The sequence below is a fragment of the Xylocopa sonorina genome, chromosome 1 (genome assembly GCF_050948175.1).
Source record: "Xylocopa sonorina isolate GNS202 chromosome 1, iyXylSono1_principal, whole genome shotgun sequence".
Taxonomy (NCBI): domain Eukaryota; kingdom Metazoa; phylum Arthropoda; class Insecta; order Hymenoptera; family Apidae; genus Xylocopa; species Xylocopa sonorina.
Window position 1 is genome coordinate 18,308,262 of NC_135193.1, and position 21,085 is coordinate 18,329,346.

Consider the following 21,085-nt stretch of genomic DNA (forward strand, 5'->3'; position numbering starts at 1 on the left):
GCAAGGAAGGAAGGCAAGTCGGGTAAGCCAAGCTGGTAGAGAAGCCAGGCAGGCTAGGCGAGCTAATAGTCAGGCGAACAGCCGAGCAGAGACACGATGCTCGAAGGGGCAGGAAAGAGTCGGTACTAGGGAGAGAGAGAGAGTGAGAGAGAAAGAGGGAGGGAGGGAGAGAGAGAGAGAGAGAGAGAGAGAGAGAGGGAACGGGAGAACGGGTAGGGAGAGAAGAGAGGAGTAAAACGAAGCGGCAGGCGTAGCGAGGAGCGTGTAGAGCCTGGAGGACAGGAGAGAAAGACTATGGAGGGGGTGAACGTGGAGCGCAAAAGGGGCGCGCGGCAAAGGGATGCAAGGGAGGGGAAAGAGGGGAAAGGGCATATCCTACTCGGGGTTTCAGTTTAGTTTGGCGTGAGTCGCCGCGGTGTTCGGTGTTCTGTGTATCGTTGCGATCGTTCCACGTTCGATGTCGTTCATTTCCACCGGTTAGTTCGAGCAAACGCCGCGTCGTATTCCGTGGCGCCGTCGTACGGACTGATCGTATTCCTGGCTAGCCGTGTACTCGTCGTTGTCGTCGTCGTTGTCGCAGCTGTCGTTAGTCGTCGGAATCGTATCGTTTCGTATTTTTTTCCCCCCGCGGTCCCGGCCAAAGGCCGTAGCGTAGTACCGAAGGCTGGCGCACGGTCGACGGCAAGGTGAAAGTAAATCCCACGTCGGTGGTGGTTACTCGAATGCCAGGGAAGCTGGTCGTACGTCGCGAAATCGCGTACATATCGGGCACGCGACATCGCCGTTGCCTGGACAGCTCGCAGCACGGGTTCGCAAGAGGGAGAGCTGATACGTTTCGGAGCCTAAACGCTGTGGCGACCTCCGCGCGTTTCCTCTACAGTATCGTCCGAGCACGAACGAGACGGCATCGCTTTGTGTACGTACGGGACCAGTATGCTCTACTACCATAGAGGATAGCGTTAGCCACTCCGATTCTCGTGTGCGTGTAGCCGCACGAACGGGTCGCATGCTCGCACGTAAGTACACGCACGCACACCATGCCCACCCGATATAGCGCTTTCCATCGAGTACGCTTGTGTGCACGTAGCCCTACTCGCCGGTTGAATGCTGAGAAACAACAGGGAGTAACAGAGAGAGAGATGCAGGGAAGCGGGGAGGGGGAGGGGGTAGAGAGAGCGCGAGACGAAGAGGGCGGTTTCCTCCATCTTTTTCTCCCTCCCTTCGCTCTTTCCGTCTCGCACCGCCGTTCTCACTCTCCATCTCTCTCCCTCTCTCTTTTTCTCTCGTTATTACTCGTTTACCCCCTCCACCCGTTCCTATCCTCTTGCGCGTGCTCCCCTCTTCCTCTAACCTTACACTTGCCGTTTGTCTCGCTCGCCCGTGTATATACGCGTACTCGTGTATTTATGCGTTTTCTCATATTCGCGCTGCTGCCTCCTCTCCTCCTCCTCTTTTCGTCCTCGACGAAATCGCTCGGTATGCGTTCGCGATACAAACGATGATGGAACAACATCGGGAACATCGCCGGTTTCCCGGGACGGAACACGGGCCGTGTTACGTGTCGCCGGCCGCCCTCGGCCTGCGCGAACTTCCCCGCCTTTTCGAGCGCGAGATCTAGCCGAGCTATTGTCCCGAAATCGAAGGTAACACTGTAGCGGACGCGGCACGTCGAAAAAGCTTTCCGGCTGAAAAAACTCGTTGCGCCGCTTTCTTTCGCGGGACTGCTCGTCTTCTTCTCCGCGTACTACGCGCGACGCGAACCTCTCTCTCTCTCTCACTCTCTCGACTTATCTACCGCGATACGCGAGAAAACGTGTCCCTACTGATTAATCAGCTGGCTGCCCCCGCCGGCAACCGGATCGCCGTGAAAACTTCAAATACGAGACTGGCGGCGGAACAATACGCGGGAAATTCCGTTCGATCGGTGTTAAACAAATTCGAGGACGTCGTTGTCGGCCGTTCAGCTGGTTTAATCGAGAACGCGTCGTATAACACCGCGGGTACGGCTGCTCGCCTTCCAGGAGGTGTATAGGTGTAGGTAGTACCTACACCGTGTATGCTGACGCGACGAAGAATCGATCGAAAAAATGTGATTACCCAATCGTTTTCGATTTCACCCGGGAGCAAATGCCCACGAGCGAGCGAATTTCGCAAAGGGAGGCACGAATATTTCCAGCGGGAAGAATGCTCCTTTTTTTCTCCCCACCTCCCTCCCCCTCCCCCTCGCCGAGCAACAGTCACAAGCGACTGGCCGGCCGATTGAATTCCTTCCTTTTGCGATTTCTGTAGACGGTCGCTAGGTTACTTCGAATCACGGTCTTCCGCCCAGTAGGGTCGTCGTCTCCCTACTCTCTTTTCCCGGGGTACGATCGTATAGAAGCGACGGCAGAGGGATCAGGGAGAGCAGCTGGGGGTCTTAATCTCTAACTCACATAATACGCGATAAGGCGGCTAAAGTTTCGCGGGAAGAAAATGGGAGACTCGGAAACGAAAACACGTTCGTGCGTGTGTTCCGTTGGAAGAACGGTCTTTTAACGAGCCCGCTCTCGTTCTCTCTGCCCTTTCCAGCGTGTCTTCCCAACCGAGCTCGGTAAACGAGCGAATTGCCTAGCAGAAGTGTACGACACGGGAATGGAACAACGTGGAAATTGAACTCTCCTGTTTGCGTAGCGTACAGTTCTACGGGTAGATCTCCCGGCCGTTCTTTACCCTCTTCTCGACGCGTCGTCTAGAACGTTCGAAACTGTATCTATGCATGCTGCGGTAGTAGAGTAAAAGAGCAGCTAATTAAGACCATCGGTGCCCGGTTCTACGAAGGGGCTTGCACTGTCGCAGCAGTTCGCGTTGTCGATTCGAATCGGTTCTCCCTGGCTATCGCCACTCACGGCGCCGCTTTGAGAATTTCGCTTCTTACCGGGCAGCACGATATAAATAGACGAAGTACTAGACATCGCAGAACGCGCGGTGTATACCTAAGCCCGTGCCGAATCGTTGTCCAAATAATCCGACAAATTTCCATCAGGACGATCGAGCTTAACAACGCGGCTGGACGCGATCTTTCTCTTGGACGTGTGCGTGCTCGAAATCGTACGAACGTCGTTGTGAACGGAGCTTTACTCGGTAGGTGCGTCCCAGCATTCGCGACACGTGCTACACTCGAGGAACGGTCGCAGGAAAGTGTCCAAGCGGGCAGATAGAAACGGTCGAACGAGAAATTACGAGATCTCCGTACGGGAGCCTCGGGTCTCTCTCGGTTAAGAAAGATAAAGCGGGAGAAATCTGGTAAACAGGCTTGGGAATTCGTGCGAGAGCCACGCTCGTTTCTATCGCGTCTGACAGCGTGGAACAATGTTTTAAACGCGTGTAGATCCGTCGTTAGCGAGCACGAATGAAGAGCGTCGCCGGGAGAATTGAACGTAATTCCTCGCCGCTCCCCTGTACTAGCTACGGGCGTATTCGTTTCGTCCTCCCGGTTCGCGCGTACAGTTGACGCGCTCTCCCGAGCCGAGCCAAGATGTTTAGGATTCGCGGAACGAACGGGACACGGGGCAGAGTTAATTTCTTGGCAACGATAACGATAGCCGCCTCTAACCGACTTATCGTTCGGTCCCTAGCGAAATGCCGCGATATTCGATCAATACAAGGACAGGTATCGGACGGGTGGTACACGCGTTTCATTCGCGTAGCAAAGGGCTGCTGTTCGGCGGTTTCACCGTCGCCAGGCGAATGGAAAAACGGAAAGGACTATTCCAGCCCGGGGAGGGAGCGAGGATAAAACGCACCCGTATACCTACGGGTGGTTAAAAACCGATGGAGGGGGGACGAGAACGAGGCAACGGGATTCTAGCTACCTGAGAAACCTTCGGGAAAGTGGGCTAAACATCGTGACACGGTCTAACCGTTTCCTATGTCGTGCGATTTATTTGCGGAACTTGGGGATTATCATCGCGTACTTGCTTATCTTGTTATCGTCGGGTAACGCGATGCTGCCGGTCGCTTTTCAAACGGAAAAGGGGGAAAACGTGCGCTGATCTGTTCGTTTCGCCGGTTCGAGCGCGAGGAGAAATATGGAAGATGCGCGTCGATCGGGAAACCGCGCCGTAGATACTTTTTTACGCGACAGATCGGCCCCCTTGATAGGTGTTTCAGTAAGTGAAGCTTCGCATGGATGTCTACTGTATTTGATTATGTCCCTCGCGTCGCGAGATTTCGTTGCGAGTGTTACACGAAATATTTCTCGTTACAGACACCATCGCGGAGTGCTCGGTGGCGTAATAAGAAAAATGTCGGGAGTGGGTAAAAGGACTTACATCCGCGAGGTAAATCCCTATCTCATTTGTCCGCTGTGCAGGGGTTACCTTATAGACGCGACCACGGTCGTCGAATGTTTGCATTCGTGTAAGTAAATTGTATCGAGTCTAAATCACAATCCGCGGAACAGATAATGATACGTTGCTTCTTTTCACCGTACAGTTTGCAGAAGCTGTATCCTCAAGCATCTCAACACAGAAGCGCATTGCCCTTCTTGCAAGCATGTGCTTAACAAAGCAAAGCCGGATATCAAGTAAGTTTCGGCTGGCTCGATTCTCGAAATCTCGAGTTCGTCGACATGTCGCGAAATGTCTCTTGTTAATGGCTTTTGTTCGCAGGGCCGACAAGGCGTTGCAAGATATCGTGTACAAATTGGTCCCAGGTCTCTACCACAAAGAGATGCGCAAGAGAAGAGAGTTTTATAAAAAGCATCCAGAGCATGGTAAGCACGCACAGAATCACTGAATTTACGAGCAATGCGATTGAATTCTTTATATGAACCAATTTAGCGCACTTAGCGACTCCGGAACAACGCGGTGAGGACGTGAGCGGAAGGCTAATCTTCGCTCCAGAAGATGCGGTCAGTTTAAGTTTGGAGTACCTGCCGCCTGGGGCAGACCCTTGGATTATTCTACGTAACACCAGCGATGATACCAGTAACTTGAATGCATCCAACAATCAAACCAGTAACGGTAACAACGGTAGCAACACCAACAACAACAACCACGGTACCACGGGTATAACGAGTAACAGGCGATACCTTCAGTGCCCGGCGTTGGTCACGATCGCGCACCTAAAGAAATTCTTAGCTTTGAAATACAGTGTCGATATGACGAGATACACTATCGAGATCTGTCATCGACGCGGTCCACTACCGGAACACTGGACTCTCATGGACGTTGCCTACATGTTCGCGTGGAAAAGGGTACCTCACTATTTATTACGATAAAGTAAAGTATCTCTAACACGTTTCAACGATGATTTAACATGTGATAATTCAATTTTTAGAATGCACCCATGCGATTCTTCTACCGGGTGACGCTGGAAGAGCAGAGATTAGAGGCTCCTCCTCACGACAGGCCTTCTACGCCAGGCTTGGGCGCCAGTTTACCTCCGGTTGACGCCGCCATTGTTACACAAGACAATGTTAAATCGGGAAATGCGAAAAACGATGCGGAATCTAAGCCGGAACTGGAGTGTACGAACAACGTTGTCGAGAAACCCGCGTTAGACAATCAGAACGAAATCCCGAGCAAGAAACGGCAGTCTACGAGTGATCAAGTACCTGCGAAGGAGACGAAGGAGATAACTATTAAAGAGGTACCACCGGCGAATAGCAACGTGGCAACGTTGACAACATCGACGTCGACGACTGCTTCGATAACAACAACGAGTACCACGTTGACGACGACTTCGCTCAACACGGTTGCCTCGTCCACTACGAATAGCGAACCCAAACAAATCGAGACAGCACTAAAGATACTAAAGAATCCGGATGGGAGGTACGAGGTACTGAGAAGTCCGCCAGGTAACTGGAACTTGAAGGAACAGAGCGCTGCGAACAATAGCGCCGATGCTTCGAAATCTACGAATCCAGAATTCAGTGTCGTAAGCATAGGAAGCGGTCAGAATTCGAACGGGGTGAAGATCACGTTGAAGCAATGCACGCCAAACAATACGAGTCCAAAGAAGCCTAAGATTATTAGCGACTTGTTGCTACACTGTGGTCAAGTGGACAAAGATGCTTCTGGTGCGCTGGTCTTTCAGCATCTTCACAGAGACAGCGAGAAACACCAGGTGGACAAGCAGGAGAAACAGAGAAGGAGAGTGACATTTATGGAACGATCGACTCCCGAGAAAGCGACGATCAACAATGTGTTGAAGACTATACAGAAAAAGCCAGGGGAGCAACAAGAGAAGAAACAATTCCTCCAGGGTTTCCAGTTAACAGCCAAAGAATCGGGATCCGAAGTGACGTTAGAGTCTGCCTCCAAGTCAAACGATCCGAGCGCTAATAAAGAAACGAATAGCTCGCAAAAGAAGGCGAGCATCGCATTGAAAAAGGAGGACAGCGCCACGACCGACAACACGAATAATAAAGAGGACGGAAAGAGCAAGAGCAACAGCGAGAATATCGGTGTAAATGCAAGTGCCAGTAAACGAGTCGCCACTATGAGTGGAATTAGCGGTAACGCGCGAGTGAATGCAAATAAACAGTGCAGTGACGTGGATACGTGCACGTACAGTTGTGCGAAGACCACCGGTGCGGCTATGAACATCGCGGCGAACAATAATCCCGCTAAAGTAGACGTGTACACCTTTTCCAACGATCCGCCCGTGCTTCCCGCGGGTGCGGTCAAGAGGAAATGTCCCCCAGGATTGCCGATTTTCGATATCAAGAAGAAGAGAACGCAACAGATTCATCCCGCGAAGAAGCAAGCCGCTCCTGTTGCCACGCTACCTGTTGTACAGAACAACGCAAAGTCACCTCGAAAACTGCCAATGGAGCACGTTGTCCCAACGAAGAGACCGGCGAACGCCGTCGGAGAGGCTGGTCCTAGTCGAACACCCACGACGCCAAGCTCGAAACCATCATCAAGCCCGGTGCTTTCTAACGACACGAGAAATATATTGGACGGTTGCGGGTTGAACATCCCCGCGAGTCTCAGCATAACTCTGACCGCGCCAAAATCGCCTGGTAACAGTGGTGGATACCCCGAACCAAGCGACTCCAAAGACAATCGAAAGAACGCTCTGGGTAAAGTAAGTCCCAGCATCACCCTGAACGATAGGTCTGTCGATCCACGGGTATTGAAAGCCTTGAAAGCAGGGCAAATAAGAATGCCCGCGCCACCGAAACCGAGGCAGACTAAACAACCAGACGTGAACCAGCCGCATCGACAGACGCCTCCTGGTAAACGGAAAAGGAACCAGGAATCGAGGGACATTCTGGATCTCAGCGGGGTAAAGAAAGTAGACATACATCCATTGAGAATACCGCAGCCAGTAACGAAACTGAAGGCGAAATCGACACCTCGAGACATGCCGAATATTCCGGATCAGGGACAGGTTGTGACTGTAGTTGGTGGTCAGAGGTATTATCGAGCGCCACCAGGTTCTCTAACACCGGCGGCGCATCGAGTAAGCGATTGCCCACTTCCAACACCGTCGAGAACACCGGTCTATGCACCTGGTCTCTCCAGTCCTTTGAACAGTAGCAGACCGAGCACGAATCTTTCGTCTGTTTTTCCTAGTCTGCAGAGTCTTTACGCTCTAAGGTAAGTGATATGGGCGTATAATTTATTCCATTTATTCATCTATGCCGAATATATAATTACTGTGTGTAAAATGACACTAATTTTTCATATTACGTTCTGTTATAAGTCAAGCACCGAATCTTCAACAATTTCAAATGGATGCGAGGCTAAGGCTACCGCGAGGGACGGACACAAATGCCTCCAGCATATCCAACACGGACAACAGGAACATGAATGCTAATATACCCGGAAAGAGTCATCTAGCTGCTCAGTGTGCGCCAGCGAAACCAGCAAGATCGTCCGTGGCACCTTTGGCTGTTGCCATAACCAAGCAACAGCAATCGACTGAAAAACCCGTTGCTTGCATAAACAGGTCTACCGCGAACGAGATCAGCAAGACACCTGCGTTCCGCAATAACGAATCTCTCGACTCTACGGAATCTGGTCAACAACAATCGTCCGTCCAGTCAAAGTACCCGCCAGTTACGGAAGCCAACAGTCGGTATTCGCCGCGAAACGGTAACGGTAGTGGTAACGTGAACAACGAGGACAAAACATCCGTCGAAACTCCTCGAGATTCTGCGTCGGAAACGAGTAACGATACTAGAAAAGAGCCGGAGAATTCGTCGCGGCAAACACCGAATCGTGAGGCAGCTAGTCCAAGGGTATCATCGACGGCTTCTCCGTCACCGCCTCCCGGAGATACGAATGCAAATAGAAACGACGAGACTACTCGCAGCGACGACAACGTGAACACCGTCTCGAATGGAATCGACAGTAATCTACCGGCGCCAAGTCCAACGAAAAATAACAATATAGGCGCGGAAGTGTCGAGTAGCAAGTCGCCCGCTAGTCCAGATTCTAGCTCGGTTACGATTGAAACTCCTTCCAGAAAAAGTTGCTCCACAGTGGAGCAAGGTCTTTCTTCCCCCTCGCAAACGGCAGACGCACCGAAGTCTTCGGAGAATTCGACAAAAGCTGACAATAACGTCGTCGAGGACTCGACCAACGATAACGACAAGAAAACTTCCTTCAAACAAGCCGACGCGAAACAATTGACTTCCGAGATGTTCGAGAAGAGATTGTTGGCTGCATTTCCTTCTAACGAATGGGCAAACAACCCGATAGCTGCAGTGCATCTTGGAAACTTTTTAAAAAGTTTGAACGCGTCGATCAAGTCGGAGAACAAAATGGAGAGCGTAGGGTCGGAGAAGGTTGAAAATCAGCTCGCGTGCAACGATGCGACACGTTTAAATAACGAAGCCTCGTCTAAACCTCGCACAGACGTCTCCGAGTCGTCTTAATAAGATGGATAACTGCGTTGGCGATGCACGAAACTCTTCGTTTTTGAACGAACGACAAAGCTACGTCACTGCCGGATACCAATACAATGTCGTCGAATGACTTTTAGCGTGGATATGTGTACCGATTACTAAATATTTAGGATTCTTTAAGATCTTATATAGGAACACGGTGTACGCACGCCGTACGATACAGGGAAAAATACAGCATGGACGCTGTGGAAATTTTATTTTTTCAAATTTTTTAAAAACACACATCCCTCAAGAAATTCTATCTATGTATAGTTGCTTTGTCGAGGCAGCAACGTTCCACGAGTCGCTCGATTTCAATAACGTCGACTATTAACTTTTCGATGGCTAACGAACAAGGAATTTTATAAAACTACGATTGGTATGATTCGTACAATGGTTTTACTTGTAACGTGAAAATTGTTCCTACTTCGGTCCGTATGATAACTACGTGAAAGCAGAATGTTTATCGAAGTACCTCGCATCGCATTAAGAGCCGTTTCGCAATGATTTCGATTTTGACTGTTCAAACTCCGAAACTGACTACGTATGTGGACGCAGAAATAAATTAGCACAACGAAAATCGATTAGCCGATACAATTTCTGCTTTCCTATTCAACTACAATTGTAAAACGTTACGTGTACGTAAAATAAGAAACACAGGGACCGAATTTAAAAAGAAAAATAAAAACAAGAACTCGAGAAAAAGGCTAGAATACAATTATTTGTACAACGTATGAATGATATCTACGCTATTGTTAGTTCATTATTTACTTTGCGTTACGTTTCACTATGAGTTACTATTATGTATACGTTGTATATATAATAATTGTTATGTTATGCGACTGTATTATATTATATGTATTATTTCTTGATCTGTATATATTTATAATCGCGCGAGTATGTCGTTTTTGCAAGATGTGCGCAAAATCCTATTACTTTGTAAGTTCAGAAATGTTCAACTTAAATCGAAAGAAATCTCATATTACTTTAATGCCGTCAAAATTTTTCAGTTCAACTGTATGCATGTTGATTTTTAATTGACAGAAAACAAACATGTAATAACAAAAGGATATATCATTATATACTTAAGATAAGAATCATATTTTCTTTTAACAACCCAAATCAAAGACTGAGAAAATTTTTCGCACATCAAACAACATGAAGTGACCGGACATTTTATCATGGTGACATCTATTAACGTTACTAAACGTACAAATTGAACTTTTTCATTATTCGCATACGGGCATAGAAGAACACTTACCAATTCGCTGTAGATGTTGTTCCTGTAGTCCCATAACAGCATTGCTGAGAGAAAGAGAGAGAAAGAGAGAGGGGGAGAGACAGTTGAAAGCTCTAAAACAGAATGTGAGTGAATGATATTAAAAAGTGAGCTTTCGTAATTCTACAATTTGCTAAGATTTAAACACGCCGGTGTTTTATTAGATTGATTACTCATGAAAAATATGTTCTCCAAACTAAATATGAAAAGAATACAGTACCTTGACTTTTACTCAGTATTTTTTCCATAATTTCAACTGTATTTCACTACATTACGCTACTCTAAACTTTTTCACTTAATATTTGAAACTTCCGAAGAGCAACGATCATTCGCGCGCAATGGTGTTCGGCAACCTACTGCCTAATGCCTCCTACCGGAAACAATCCGCAAACATATAAGCAATATAAGCGTCTATGTACTTTATATGACTACGTTATATTTTTCGTACAAATTTATTATATAGAAAATAATACGAAATGCGCCCTTTACTAATATATTTGTTTTTTAATACTATATTGTTATTAATACAAACAAGAATTTAACGAAACGGTTGATTTCCAAAAGTAGACAGCAGCGCCATGCTGGCCAAGCGAATTCTGCGCGAATTACACCTCTTCAAATAAATACATAACTTAAAGGTTATATAGATGTCGTAAGTATGGTTTTCGAGAAAATGAGAGGTTAACCTCTTCCGTGGGTAAGCGGCTGTGCGAACAAGAGTTTTTGCTTTATTTAAAGGGTGTGAGTGAAAATGAGTAATACAAAAGAAAATTCTACGGCTCCGGTAAAAAATACTACCGCTGGGAACACAAAACCTTATGGAAAAATTGTGCTAACACTACAAAATTGTCTTTTGCCCGACGAAAAACTGAATTCGACGCCGTCTCATTTAGATGGACTAGACGCAGAAACCGAAACCGATTTAAGAATATTAGGATGCGAACTGATACAAACAGCTGGTATTTTATTGAAATTACCGCAGGTTCGTAGCTTTTTCATAAATAAATACTTGTTTATAAACGTCATAACCTATATAACCTTTAAACGGACAATTTACGTTTTGAGCTTCCTTAATTTTCAGGTTGCAATGGCCACAGGACAAGTAATATTTCAACGATTTTATTATAGTAAATCATTAGTTAGACATAATATGGAAACAACTGCAATGGGTTGTATTTGTTTAGCATGTAAAATTGAAGAAGCACCGAGGCGTATCAGAGATGTCATTAATGTGTTTAATCACATAAAACAAGTTTCCAGTCAAAAGTGAGTAAAATTATCTACATTTCTTTATATTACTTATTCGCACAATATCTAACAAGTAATTCCTTTAGGCCAATTCAACCAGTAATACTTGACCAAAATTACGTTGCATTAAAGAATCAGGTAATTAAATCAGAGAGAAGAGTTCTAAAGGAATTGGGTTTCTGTGTTCATGTGAAACACCCTCATAAAATTATTGTTATGTACTTGCAAGTGTTAGGGTATGAGAAAAATCATGCTCTAATGCAACAGTGTTGGAATTATATGAACGATTCTTTAAGATCCGATGTATTCTTAAGACATCAACCAGAAACTGTTGCTTGCGCGTGTGTATATCTGGGAGCGAGACAACTTCAATTACCTCTACCTACTTCACCAGCTTGGTTTTCCCTTTTTAAAGTTAACGAATCTGCAATTAGAGATGTTTGCCGGCGTATATTGCGACTGTATTTCCGACCCCGCGTTAAACCAGAACAATTAGAAAAACGCGTAGAGGAGCTTCGTCGGCAATACGAGGAAGCAAGAACTAAAGCAAGAAGTGGCGATGTCGATAGTCACACACCGAGCCCACCACTGCCTAAACATCATAATGCCTGGGGCGGATTTATTAGCCGTAGCGGTACGCACGCAGCGCCCGAAAGAACAAAATCGCCTAGGTACGATATTCTAGCGAATAGTGTAACGAATATAACTAATGCATATTCTCATATTTAAACCCGCTTTTTATCTCTGCTTTAGACGTTCTAAATCACCAAGTACTTCACCGTCTAGGGGTGAAGGAACAAAACATTCCAAGAGAAAGAAACACAGTAGGAGCAGATCTCGCAGCCATAGTCATGGACGATCACGAAAACCGAAAAAAGCTCAACGAAGACGATCCGGCAGTCACAAATCATCACGTAGTCGTTATAGATCACGCAGCCGATCTCGAGACAGAGATGTAGAAAAATCAAGTAAACATCGCAGTAAACACAGACGACACTGAATTTTCCAATGTATAAAAAAATATTCGTGTATATTACAAAAAAAAAAAAAATACTGCGATCGCAAGTGGCAGTCGCATCCGAACTGTAATATAAAACGGGGCCTTTTTTACCTCTGTTAATATCGAACTTAAATAGGACAATTTATTTCTACTGTATGGTACATATCTTTTGAGTTAATTTAAAAACCGTAACAGTAGGATTTAAAATAAATTATTTCTAAGAGCATTGAGTCAAAGTACCACAAGGAAAACGGTACGTTCTCGAAAAAAAAAAAATTACAAGTAACGATACTTAAGAGGAGGCGTGTATTTAATACAAAAGTTGAAAATAAAATTTTATATTCATGTATTATAATCTATTATTTTGTAAAACCCAGCGGGTGCTGCCTTCTTTCTTTCAGCAGATAATACTGCTGAAAAATCTAGTGCCGTTAATTGGGGAAGAATGTGAACAATGTAGCCTCTATAATATGGAAGGTTTTCAATAGGATTTCCATGTAGCGTTAAAGTTTTGAGATTTTGCAACTTTTTCAATTTCACAATATCGTTTATGTTCGAAATATTGTTTCCGTGTAAATAAACAATTTTTAAATTCGGAAATTTTGTGATATCATCCCCAATTTTTCCTATCTCATTAAATGAAAGATCAAGCCAGCTAAGGTGTACTGGATCATCGAGAACTTTTTTCGTAAGATTTTCAAATCCGTCCATTGACGTCAATGAATTATTGCTTAACCACAGTGAGCATGTTACGAAACGATCTGCAGACGTTCGTAATGGAATTTTACCTGTCCTCACTGCTTGTGGACGTTTATTTGCCAATTCTCTTGTAATAAAGTAAAAAATCTTATTAACATTTTTTCCTTGGCACCACCAAGCAGTGTTGTATAATTTTAATGATGCATATGCGAGCTTCAAACTGAAAAAAAATGTTATATTTTATAACATACCATCCATTGTACTTGCTTTTTTAAATGATAGGTCCAATGGGGCGGCTATTATCATTTCTTGACGTTCATTTCGTCTGTAATCAGAAAGTGATTTTTCGTAAGGAATGGCGTCCATTTAGTGTTCGAGGGATAAAAGATTCGTCAAGGAAATTTTGGAGAAATTACTCCAACGTTAATATTAGAAATGCATTCAGAGTGTTCACGCAAAATCCTTCATTAATTATCAGTATTATTAATAAAATTTTCGTATCTCATCTAGCACTCTTATCTCCATAATTTTTTCAAATAATACAGACAGTCACTTATCCGATAATTGTAGTCATATGTATATGTATATGTATTTAACCGCGAGATAACATAAAATATAAAGTGACAACTTTAATCACTCACATAATGGTATGAATAAATTTAATTATACTAACAGTTCAATAATTTTTAAAATGAAACCACACAAAATTTGAGAAACTTACCGCGGGTATACCTTTCGTAATTCAAATGAAACTAAATTGAAGCAAATGCGTTTTTGAACACTTAGATATGTAACAAGAATTAATGATGCTAGAGGGTGCTGTCGAGAATGTATGCATTCCATAGTCACATTATCATCTACACATTTTATGAACATCTGAGGCGTAAGCTTTTAACGGCGGTAAACGGAATTAAAAACATCATTTTGATGTAAGTCAACTAAACAAGGAATTTATGATAATTTAACATAAGAATTACATTTAAATCGTGATACTATACCGTGCGATATAAGAGACGAATAGCTCGGCTACACTTTTTACTTTAAGTGTATTGAAAATGCCGCGAACAAAACATGTTCGGAAACCAAAACAAGGACAGCAATTTGCAGAAGAAAGTGATTTATTAATCAGAGATTTCGAGCGGCAAGCATATGTAAGAATTTCAAAAATGGAGGCACAAGCAAAAATGGCAATAAAAAGTTTCGAAACTTTTATTAACGTTACTTTATCTCGTCTTCCGACTGAGATACAGCAAATGACTCTCGGTGAAATTCTTAAGGCGAGCGACGAGAAAGAAAATTGTAACGAAGTTTCGTCGTCTGTTGACGATTATTTGTTAGCACCGCCAGCGACAATAGTCAAAGAAAAGAAAGCCGGGAAAAGAATTACCAACGCATCCGATGACGGATACGTCACCGAGGGAGTTGTCACAACGCGCGCATCGAGAACTACAAGGGTCGAATCTTCTAATGTTAGAAGAACACGTAGCAGTTCGAGGAATGCCACGACGAAGCTTAGTGAAATAAATCAAGGAACAGTAAAGAAGGTAACCAGGAAGGAACGTAATAAAGAGTCTATAAAAAATGATAAATTTAAAACTCCTGCTACTTTAAAACCTGGGAGGAATGAATACGGTCTCGTGACCCCAAAAATAAAGCCTAACACTCCTTTGAATGTATTAAGACGGCCAAGGCAAGGAGAAATGGTTCTCAGTATGCAAGGTAGCCCATTACTGGTTTCTGCAGTTATTCAAGAAAATACTGCTAACATTAATGTGCCCTTACGCAATGGCAATGTTATATCTTTATTACCCAACGATGGTCTGCGTATGTCACATATTCCTGAGCTAGACCCAGAGACAATGAGACAACTAGAAACTCTGAAAAATCATATCGACAAAGTTATCTCAACAAAATAGTTAAAATAACAATAGATTTTTATAAAATATATGTTATATTGTTTACTATTGCGTGACACGAATGAAACTGATGTAAAGCATTCTTGAACGGATCATTACTTTCCTTATTACTTTTCTTATGACTCTATTACAAGTGACATGACTGAAATAAATATAATTACATCATCATTTAATATATATATTTATAAATGTAGGCAGCATCTCCTGCAATCTCTTGTACCTTGGGACACAATAAGATTTTTCTAGCTCGTTAAGATAACACGATATTGTAGAATAAGAAAATCAATATTTTGGATTGAAATTTTTCTACAATAGATCAATATTATGTAATATGTTGAGGTCAACAATTTTGTATACAATAAAAATTGAAAAGACTAACAATTGAATTGTAATTTGAATATATGTATCTATTATAATGAGAGCATTTAATACATTAATGAATTATTTAAAAATTAATGTTTAGACTATTTGTTGTATTACTTCATGAATAGCTCTTTAAAACATCTCTTTCACACTGTCTGTATTACATTTATTTTGCTTTTCCCTGTTAGTACGTTTATATCACACTTGGCGGGTAAAAAGACAGTAGAGCGCGTTTGTACCACAACTGTACTTACATGTCTAACCATTAACGTGCATGCGCATACATGCTATATAGATCTGTCAAACGAACGAACTACCTATATTTGCATTGTTATACTTTGTGACAATTGTGTAGTGTCTTTAGATTGTATAAAAAAAATCGTGTGTAAAATATCGTAATGTCCGTTCCGTGATCACTATAAGCTAACGTGATTTTATAGTAACTTATTACTTTCGATATTATTCGCCGTACACAATAAGGGTGTGAAATATATAAGTGAATGAAGAATGTCAAAGTACGTGCCATTGAGTTCGTTAACACGAATGTTTAAGTAATCCAAGATAAATATCTATTAATTTCAATAAGACGGAACAATATTGCATGCATTCACTCTTATGTTTTTATGTTAATTTTTTACTATTACTGTATAAGATTTCGGAAAAAGTAACAAGTTTATTGTTCTTTCAGATTGTTTCATAAGTAACTCTTATATTAAATATATATTATAAAATGTAAGATAACCTTAACGAATTTTACATTTGTAAATGTTATCTAATCATACCATGTATAAAAAAGTAAAGGTCCTGCAGTGCATTCGAACAAAATAATTAATATCTTAAATTTATGTCCATTTCTTTGTACAATTTAACTAAATATATCGATCTCCTTCTAAACATAACATAGATATGTTTAAAGAACGTCTCTAATATAAAAATCAACATGGTGCGTGTAATCACAGTACATAATTTTCTGGGACAAAATATCACACAAATTGAGGAACCAACTGCGAGCTGCATAGCAAATGCATCTGGACATGAAATGCTTCTTTTAGCGCTTTCAACGCATTGCATTGAAGTATGGGAATTGATGATGTCTGATATTAAGTTACATACTGTTTTTCCCACTGTGGATATGATTAATCAAATGATGCATTGCTCCAAAGGAGATTACGTTGTGACATTAGAATCAAAATTATCTAGAGATGCGAGCATTAATAATCATTCAGGAAAGACAATTAACAATTTTGTCAGAATCTATGTTAATTGGATAATGGTGAAAGATCAAAGTCAACCTATGCGTGCTAGAATAGCAGGACGTGTTACACCGAGTTTAAATCGACCATTGAACAGTTTGGAGATGATAGAGTTACCATTAAGTGTACAGCCTACACAAATTGCTTGCTGCCAAAGTACTGGTAATCTTTTAGTGGCCTCTGGGAATAGTGCTATTCTACACGAGTTCAAGATTGAAACTCAGCAAGTGTCAAAGATGAAATTTATAGACTTCGAAGCAAGACCGTGGTCCTTAGGATTCTCATTTTCTCCCACGCATATGGAAATTGTTGAAGATTTCATATCAGTTATGGATAAAACAAATTTATGTGTTTTCCGTTTAACTAATTCAATGTATGAAGATATAGACCAATTAAGTTCTCTAACTTCAACAAATTCTTCATCCGTTGATAAAACATCTATATCCACTGATTCTTCCCTTGTGGAAAATAGTAATAATATGGTTAATCAAGATGACAACGCATTATTACAAGGAACAAATTCCAAACGTAAAAGTTTTAGCCAAGATCTTCATTTCATTGTATCAGAGAATAATGATTCCAGTGGATTAAGCACAAAGTGTAAAAGCAAGAAGCATAGAAATTCTAAAACGAGTATATGGAGTAAACTAGAAACAGGAGATTTTAGAAAAATAAAATCTAATATCAACGAGGCTCTAATAAATTTAGATTGCTTAATGTACAACGAAAGAGATGAATTGCAAATATTGGTTGATCAAGAAATTGTTGATGGAAGTTCACAACCCTTAACCATTAATTTGCCATCTATTAGTTTGGAAAGAGCAGGACCTGGACATACCCTAAGTCCTTTTATATTAAATCCTTCCGACATAAGGATTATAATTAAAACTAATTCTCCTGATTTGGGATGGTCAGAAAATTATACAATAAAAAATTTGTTATCTCTTAAAATAATGGCATCTAATAATAATGCTAAACTTGACGGAAGCTCAGAATTGTTCAGTTGTTGCTTGCTGAAGCCACTGTACATGAGGAAAGAGTGCAACAATTCCTGTTTAAAGAAATCGATTCTCAGATCAGATAAATACATGTACTTGCAAGGTGTAAGTTGCTTTCTGTGTACGCTACAAGAAGGATACCTTTATCATTTTTCTGCCACCAGTTCGAATCCTACAGACGCGACTTGTTTAACTACCTATCCATTTACAGCACCTGTTAATCACGTAGCATTAGAGCATACCGCGTTACATGCATTGACCGAGGCTGGTCTAGAATCTTACACACTACGTTTATCCCATCATGTTGCGAGAACGTCAAACGACATGGATAATTTTAGAATTACATGTCCCAGCATTTCTGAGCCCGTTTGTCTAATCGGATTACGACCGTTTCTGGGGATACAACAACTATTACACAGCAAAAGTTACCTAGTCCTCTTGGCCAAAGCTGAAAACTCTTGGACTTTATACTCCTTAATTTTACCTAAATTAGAGAATTTATATTATGATATATTAAATGCCGCAAGGTGTCACAAATCCTCTAGTCCTAGCACGTATCGACATTTACTAGGAGAAGCTCATGCTTTGATACGTTTAACCAAAGATGCTGCGTATAATTGCTCAGACACAAACGAATACGACGATACCATGCACAAAAATGGGTTGAAATTGAGAAACTTGTATAATCAATCATGCGCGCTACTTGGCGATTATTATATTCGGTCCGAGTACGAGACGGATTGGGATCTTTGTATACCCTATTATAAAATGTCCGGATTAAAACCCTCAGAAGTGTTATCTAGAAAATCAAGTCAAGATGCACCGGGTCTCGTTACGTTTTTAACGGATATACTTTTGACTATGAAGAGTGGTTCCGAAGCTGATGCGCTGTTCCAAGGATTTAATATTGTAGAAATTATATGTAAATTGAAAAAGTTAGACTTGTTGAAATTGATCTTCAGTAGCCCCGTGCTGCGAGAGTACACCACGGAAAAATTAATACACCTCTTATTATTATACGAAACGGATGAGCTAGTGAAATTAGCTTTAGCACTTTTATACATACAAGCCGAGAAACAAGAACAAGCAGAGAAAATACTGGAACCAGTATCGGCGTTATGTATCGAAAGAATAGTCTTGGAACATTATGATCTACTGTTCGACATGACGGCAATGAAAAAGAGAAGCCCGATGATTCCCACATTTTCCGACTTTGCCGGGACCTTAATGCGCCAAAAGAATTCAACTTTCGCAGAAATTTTAACACAAATAATAGAAGATGGAATTTTATCCCTTCATCAAATTATACAGGTGTTCTTAGAATATTTGCCATCGAGAGTAGGACGAGATGGACATAACGCAGCAATGACCTTACAAGTTTTCCTCGAGAAGTATCTTCATAACTATTTTAGTACAAAGTTGATCATAGATTCATCTGTTATAAACAAAAATCAAATACGCACTGATTTCGCTCTGGTCGAAGCATTCAAACTATTAGTACGATCGTATTTAGGCAAATTAACTCAAACAAAAGTGTACAAAATAGAGAGTAAAGAGAATATACAAGAAAGTTACGATAATTTCATATTCGCCAAGTTTAGACCTCATTATTTAAATGGGATGCCACCGTACGCCAAAGATTATCAAAAAGTTTTGAATGTGTACGATCTGAAAGATTTAACTGAGATCGATAAGACTGATTCTGAGAAAACTGTACCAACGGAATTGTTTAAGTTACAATCTGTATTGTCGTGCGATTTTATACCAAATGAATGCTTGTACGAAGTGAAGCAATTTCTTGAAACACAAGAAATTGACGGCAGCTTGTCTTTAAAAACGTTAAGCATAAAAAATACGGAAGAAGCAACAGCACTTTTAATGGAAAACTGCCCCCAAGCTGTCGTACAATATGCAAAGGTACATGCCACACATTTTATCATATTATGAAATTTCAAGTTATTTTGTATAATACAGTTTCGCGAAACTCCATTACGATTTTAGGATATGTATACCACAGACTCCGAATGGAAGTATTTAATCGAGTTGACGCAAAATAAAATTTCTACATCGATTTCTCGGCAAGAATTACATTGTTTGTATACGCAAATTATGAAAGGTAAAACAAATTACTTTGATTCGTAAATATTCTTGATAATTATAGTCAATTATATCATAACATATTATTTATTATTCTAGCAATTTTGAATTATCTACCGCATACGTTATCCTTAAAAAGTCTTCACCGTGTTCTTCCAAAAGACGATGTAATAGCATACCAAAAATGTAGCGAAATGTGTAATCAAATAATGCATGCGGAACATGTTAAGTCTTTGATAATGGAAACAGGGCAACAACTTTTATCAACTCTAAAATTGTGAGCGATAATTTTCACTAATCAATTTGATCGCCGCTTGGCGGTAGTATAGGTCCAATTTACTTTATTCATGCAAAATCATGTGACTCAAATGCAATGAGACGTTATATTGTTGCATGATGAAAATTATATATATAGAAAGAGGGAAGACATAGATTCGTAACAAATCGTACTTAATCGAATTTGTTGAAAACAATAATTCTCCTTGTGATACAATTTTTCCGAATTGGAACTTTTTCGCTTGTAGTTACTTGACTATTTAAGACATTTAACAACTTTTTATTCCTCATCACATTTCAGGCACCTTTTTCACTTACAGAGATGTTCTTTTTTCAAATATCTTCCTCATTTCTATAATATTTTTAAAAATGCACACTTTTTGATCTATTTAAGTGATGCGCTCGATTTTTGTTACATTCGTACAGCTATGCACAAAGATCTTTTATAGGATAAAGGTATATTAACAATATGTCAAAACTGAAGACAAATACTATAGATAAAACTAATTCATCTATTATTGACTGTTGACATGTTCTATATAGATATATTGTATTATGTCTAGACGTGTGTTATCTTTCCCTTAGCTAATGAAATAGTTAAATCATAATTATAGTAAAAGTTTATACAGAACCAAGCATATAGATATGGACATTTTACAATGTTACATATAATATATAACATGGTAGATTGCTTTATACGCTGAATTAAGAAATTCTGTAGCTATGATCATGTATTTTTGACTGCTGTTTGAATATTTCTAAGAATTTGTTAAGAATCGTTTATATTTTAACCGCTAAGGGCGGGATGGCATGTGTTTAGGGAATCACGTATTACTAAGATAGTTACTTTTTATTATATTCGTTAATCCTATAATGTAGTATTTCCATCACTTTCTAAACGTTACAGATCGTGTAACTTTGATGTGCCTTTAGGACTAATTTCTCTTTGTTATAAATCTAATATAATTATGTTAGAGGTGATCTATAATTATTTGTAAATTATGATAGAAATAATATATCTGTAAATCATATAAAAATGCTTATTTATTATGTGATCGATATATTTTAGGATGCT

The 21,085-nt window shown here is 41.2% G+C and overlaps 5 protein-coding genes across 7 annotated transcripts; 4 read left to right on the top strand and 1 right to left on the bottom strand.

Moving 5' to 3' along the window:
* The first annotated feature begins 414 nt into the window (after positions 1 to 414).
* LOC143432582 (uncharacterized) lies at positions 415 to 10,578 on the top strand. Of its 2 annotated transcripts, none has more exons than XM_076909296.1 (7): positions 415 to 1,016; positions 4,247 to 4,398; positions 4,474 to 4,564; positions 4,650 to 4,753; positions 4,821 to 5,236; positions 5,320 to 7,589; positions 7,696 to 10,578. In XM_076909296.1, the coding sequence occupies exons 2-7, from the start codon at positions 4,284 to 4,286 to the stop codon at positions 8,870 to 8,872; spliced, it is 4,173 nt and encodes a 1,390-aa protein (XP_076765411.1). In that variant the 5' UTR covers positions 415 to 1,016; positions 4,247 to 4,283; the 3' UTR covers positions 8,873 to 10,578. The 2 variants fall into 2 exon arrangements, with proteins under 2 accessions (XP_076765411.1, XP_076765410.1); XM_076909295.1 differs by having other exon boundaries at positions 415 to 916.
* Positions 10,579 to 10,790: 212 nt separating this feature from the next.
* Positions 10,791 to 12,757, top strand: LOC143432612 (cyclin-L2-like). The gene is made up of 4 exons (XM_076909370.1): positions 10,791 to 11,142; positions 11,242 to 11,426; positions 11,495 to 12,079; positions 12,162 to 12,757. Exons 1-4 carry the CDS (start codon positions 10,912 to 10,914, stop codon positions 12,406 to 12,408), a joined length of 1,248 nt encoding a protein of 415 aa, XP_076765485.1. The 5' UTR covers positions 10,791 to 10,911; the 3' UTR covers positions 12,409 to 12,757.
* Positions 12,751 to 13,473, bottom strand: LOC143432629 (leucine-rich repeat-containing protein 51). The gene is made up of 2 exons (XM_076909400.1): positions 13,359 to 13,473; positions 12,751 to 13,232 (listed from the first exon to the last, which is right to left on the bottom strand). The coding sequence occupies exons 1-2, from the start codon at positions 13,471 to 13,473 to the stop codon at positions 12,751 to 12,753; spliced, it is 597 nt and encodes a 198-aa protein (XP_076765515.1).
* A 494-nt stretch (positions 13,474 to 13,967) lies between these two features.
* Positions 13,968 to 15,111, top strand: Borr (borealin-related). The gene has a single exon (XM_076909377.1). The coding sequence runs from the start codon at positions 14,163 to 14,165 to the stop codon at positions 15,021 to 15,023; it is 861 nt and encodes a 286-aa protein (XP_076765492.1). The 5' UTR covers positions 13,968 to 14,162; the 3' UTR covers positions 15,024 to 15,111.
* A 360-nt stretch (positions 15,112 to 15,471) lies between these two features.
* On the top strand, positions 15,472 to 20,340 carry LOC143432586 (BLOC-2 complex member HPS3). Of its 2 annotated transcripts, none has more exons than XM_076909305.1 (4): positions 15,472 to 15,901; positions 16,291 to 19,554; positions 19,639 to 19,753; positions 19,834 to 20,340. In XM_076909305.1, exons 1-4 carry the CDS (start codon positions 15,887 to 15,889, stop codon positions 20,013 to 20,015), a joined length of 3,576 nt encoding a protein of 1,191 aa, XP_076765420.1. In that variant the 5' UTR covers positions 15,472 to 15,886; the 3' UTR covers positions 20,016 to 20,340. The 2 variants fall into 2 exon arrangements, with proteins under 2 accessions (XP_076765420.1, XP_076765421.1); XM_076909306.1 differs by having other exon boundaries at positions 15,473 to 15,901; positions 16,075 to 19,554.
* Positions 20,341 to 21,085: the final 745 nt, after the last annotated feature.

Coding starts and splice junctions, on each gene's coding strand:
- LOC143432582 (XM_076909295.1), top strand. CDS start 723: ATGCCAGGGAAGCTGGTCGTACGTCGCGAAATCGCGTACATATCGGGC. Junction 4,399..4,473: donor CGTCGAATGTTTGCATTCGT/GTAAGTAAATTG, acceptor TTCACCGTACAG/TTTGCAGAAGCTGTATCCTC. Junction 4,754..4,820: donor TAAAAAGCATCCAGAGCATG/GTAAGCACGCAC, acceptor GAACCAATTTAG/CGCACTTAGCGACTCCGGAA.
- LOC143432586 (XM_076909305.1), top strand. Junction 19,555..19,638: donor CTGTCGTACAATATGCAAAG/GTACATGCCACA, acceptor TTACGATTTTAG/GATATGTATACCACAGACTC. Junction 19,754..19,833: donor GTATACGCAAATTATGAAAG/GTAAAACAAATT, acceptor TTATTATTCTAG/CAATTTTGAATTATCTACCG.
- Borr (XM_076909377.1), top strand. CDS start 14,163: ATGCCGCGAACAAAACATGTTCGGAAACCAAAACAAGGACAGCAATTT.
- LOC143432612 (XM_076909370.1), top strand. CDS start 10,912: ATGAGTAATACAAAAGAAAATTCTACGGCTCCGGTAAAAAATACTACC. Junction 11,143..11,241: donor TTTTATTGAAATTACCGCAG/GTTCGTAGCTTT, acceptor CTTAATTTTCAG/GTTGCAATGGCCACAGGACA. Junction 12,080..12,161: donor GAAAGAACAAAATCGCCTAG/GTACGATATTCT, acceptor TCTCTGCTTTAG/ACGTTCTAAATCACCAAGTA.
- LOC143432629 (XM_076909400.1), bottom strand. CDS start 13,473: ATGGACGCCATTCCTTACGAAAAATCACTTTCTGATTACAGACGAAAT. Junction 13,233..13,358: donor AAAAGCAAGTACAATGGATG/GTATGTTATAAA, acceptor TTATTACAAGAG/AATTGGCAAATAAACGTCCA.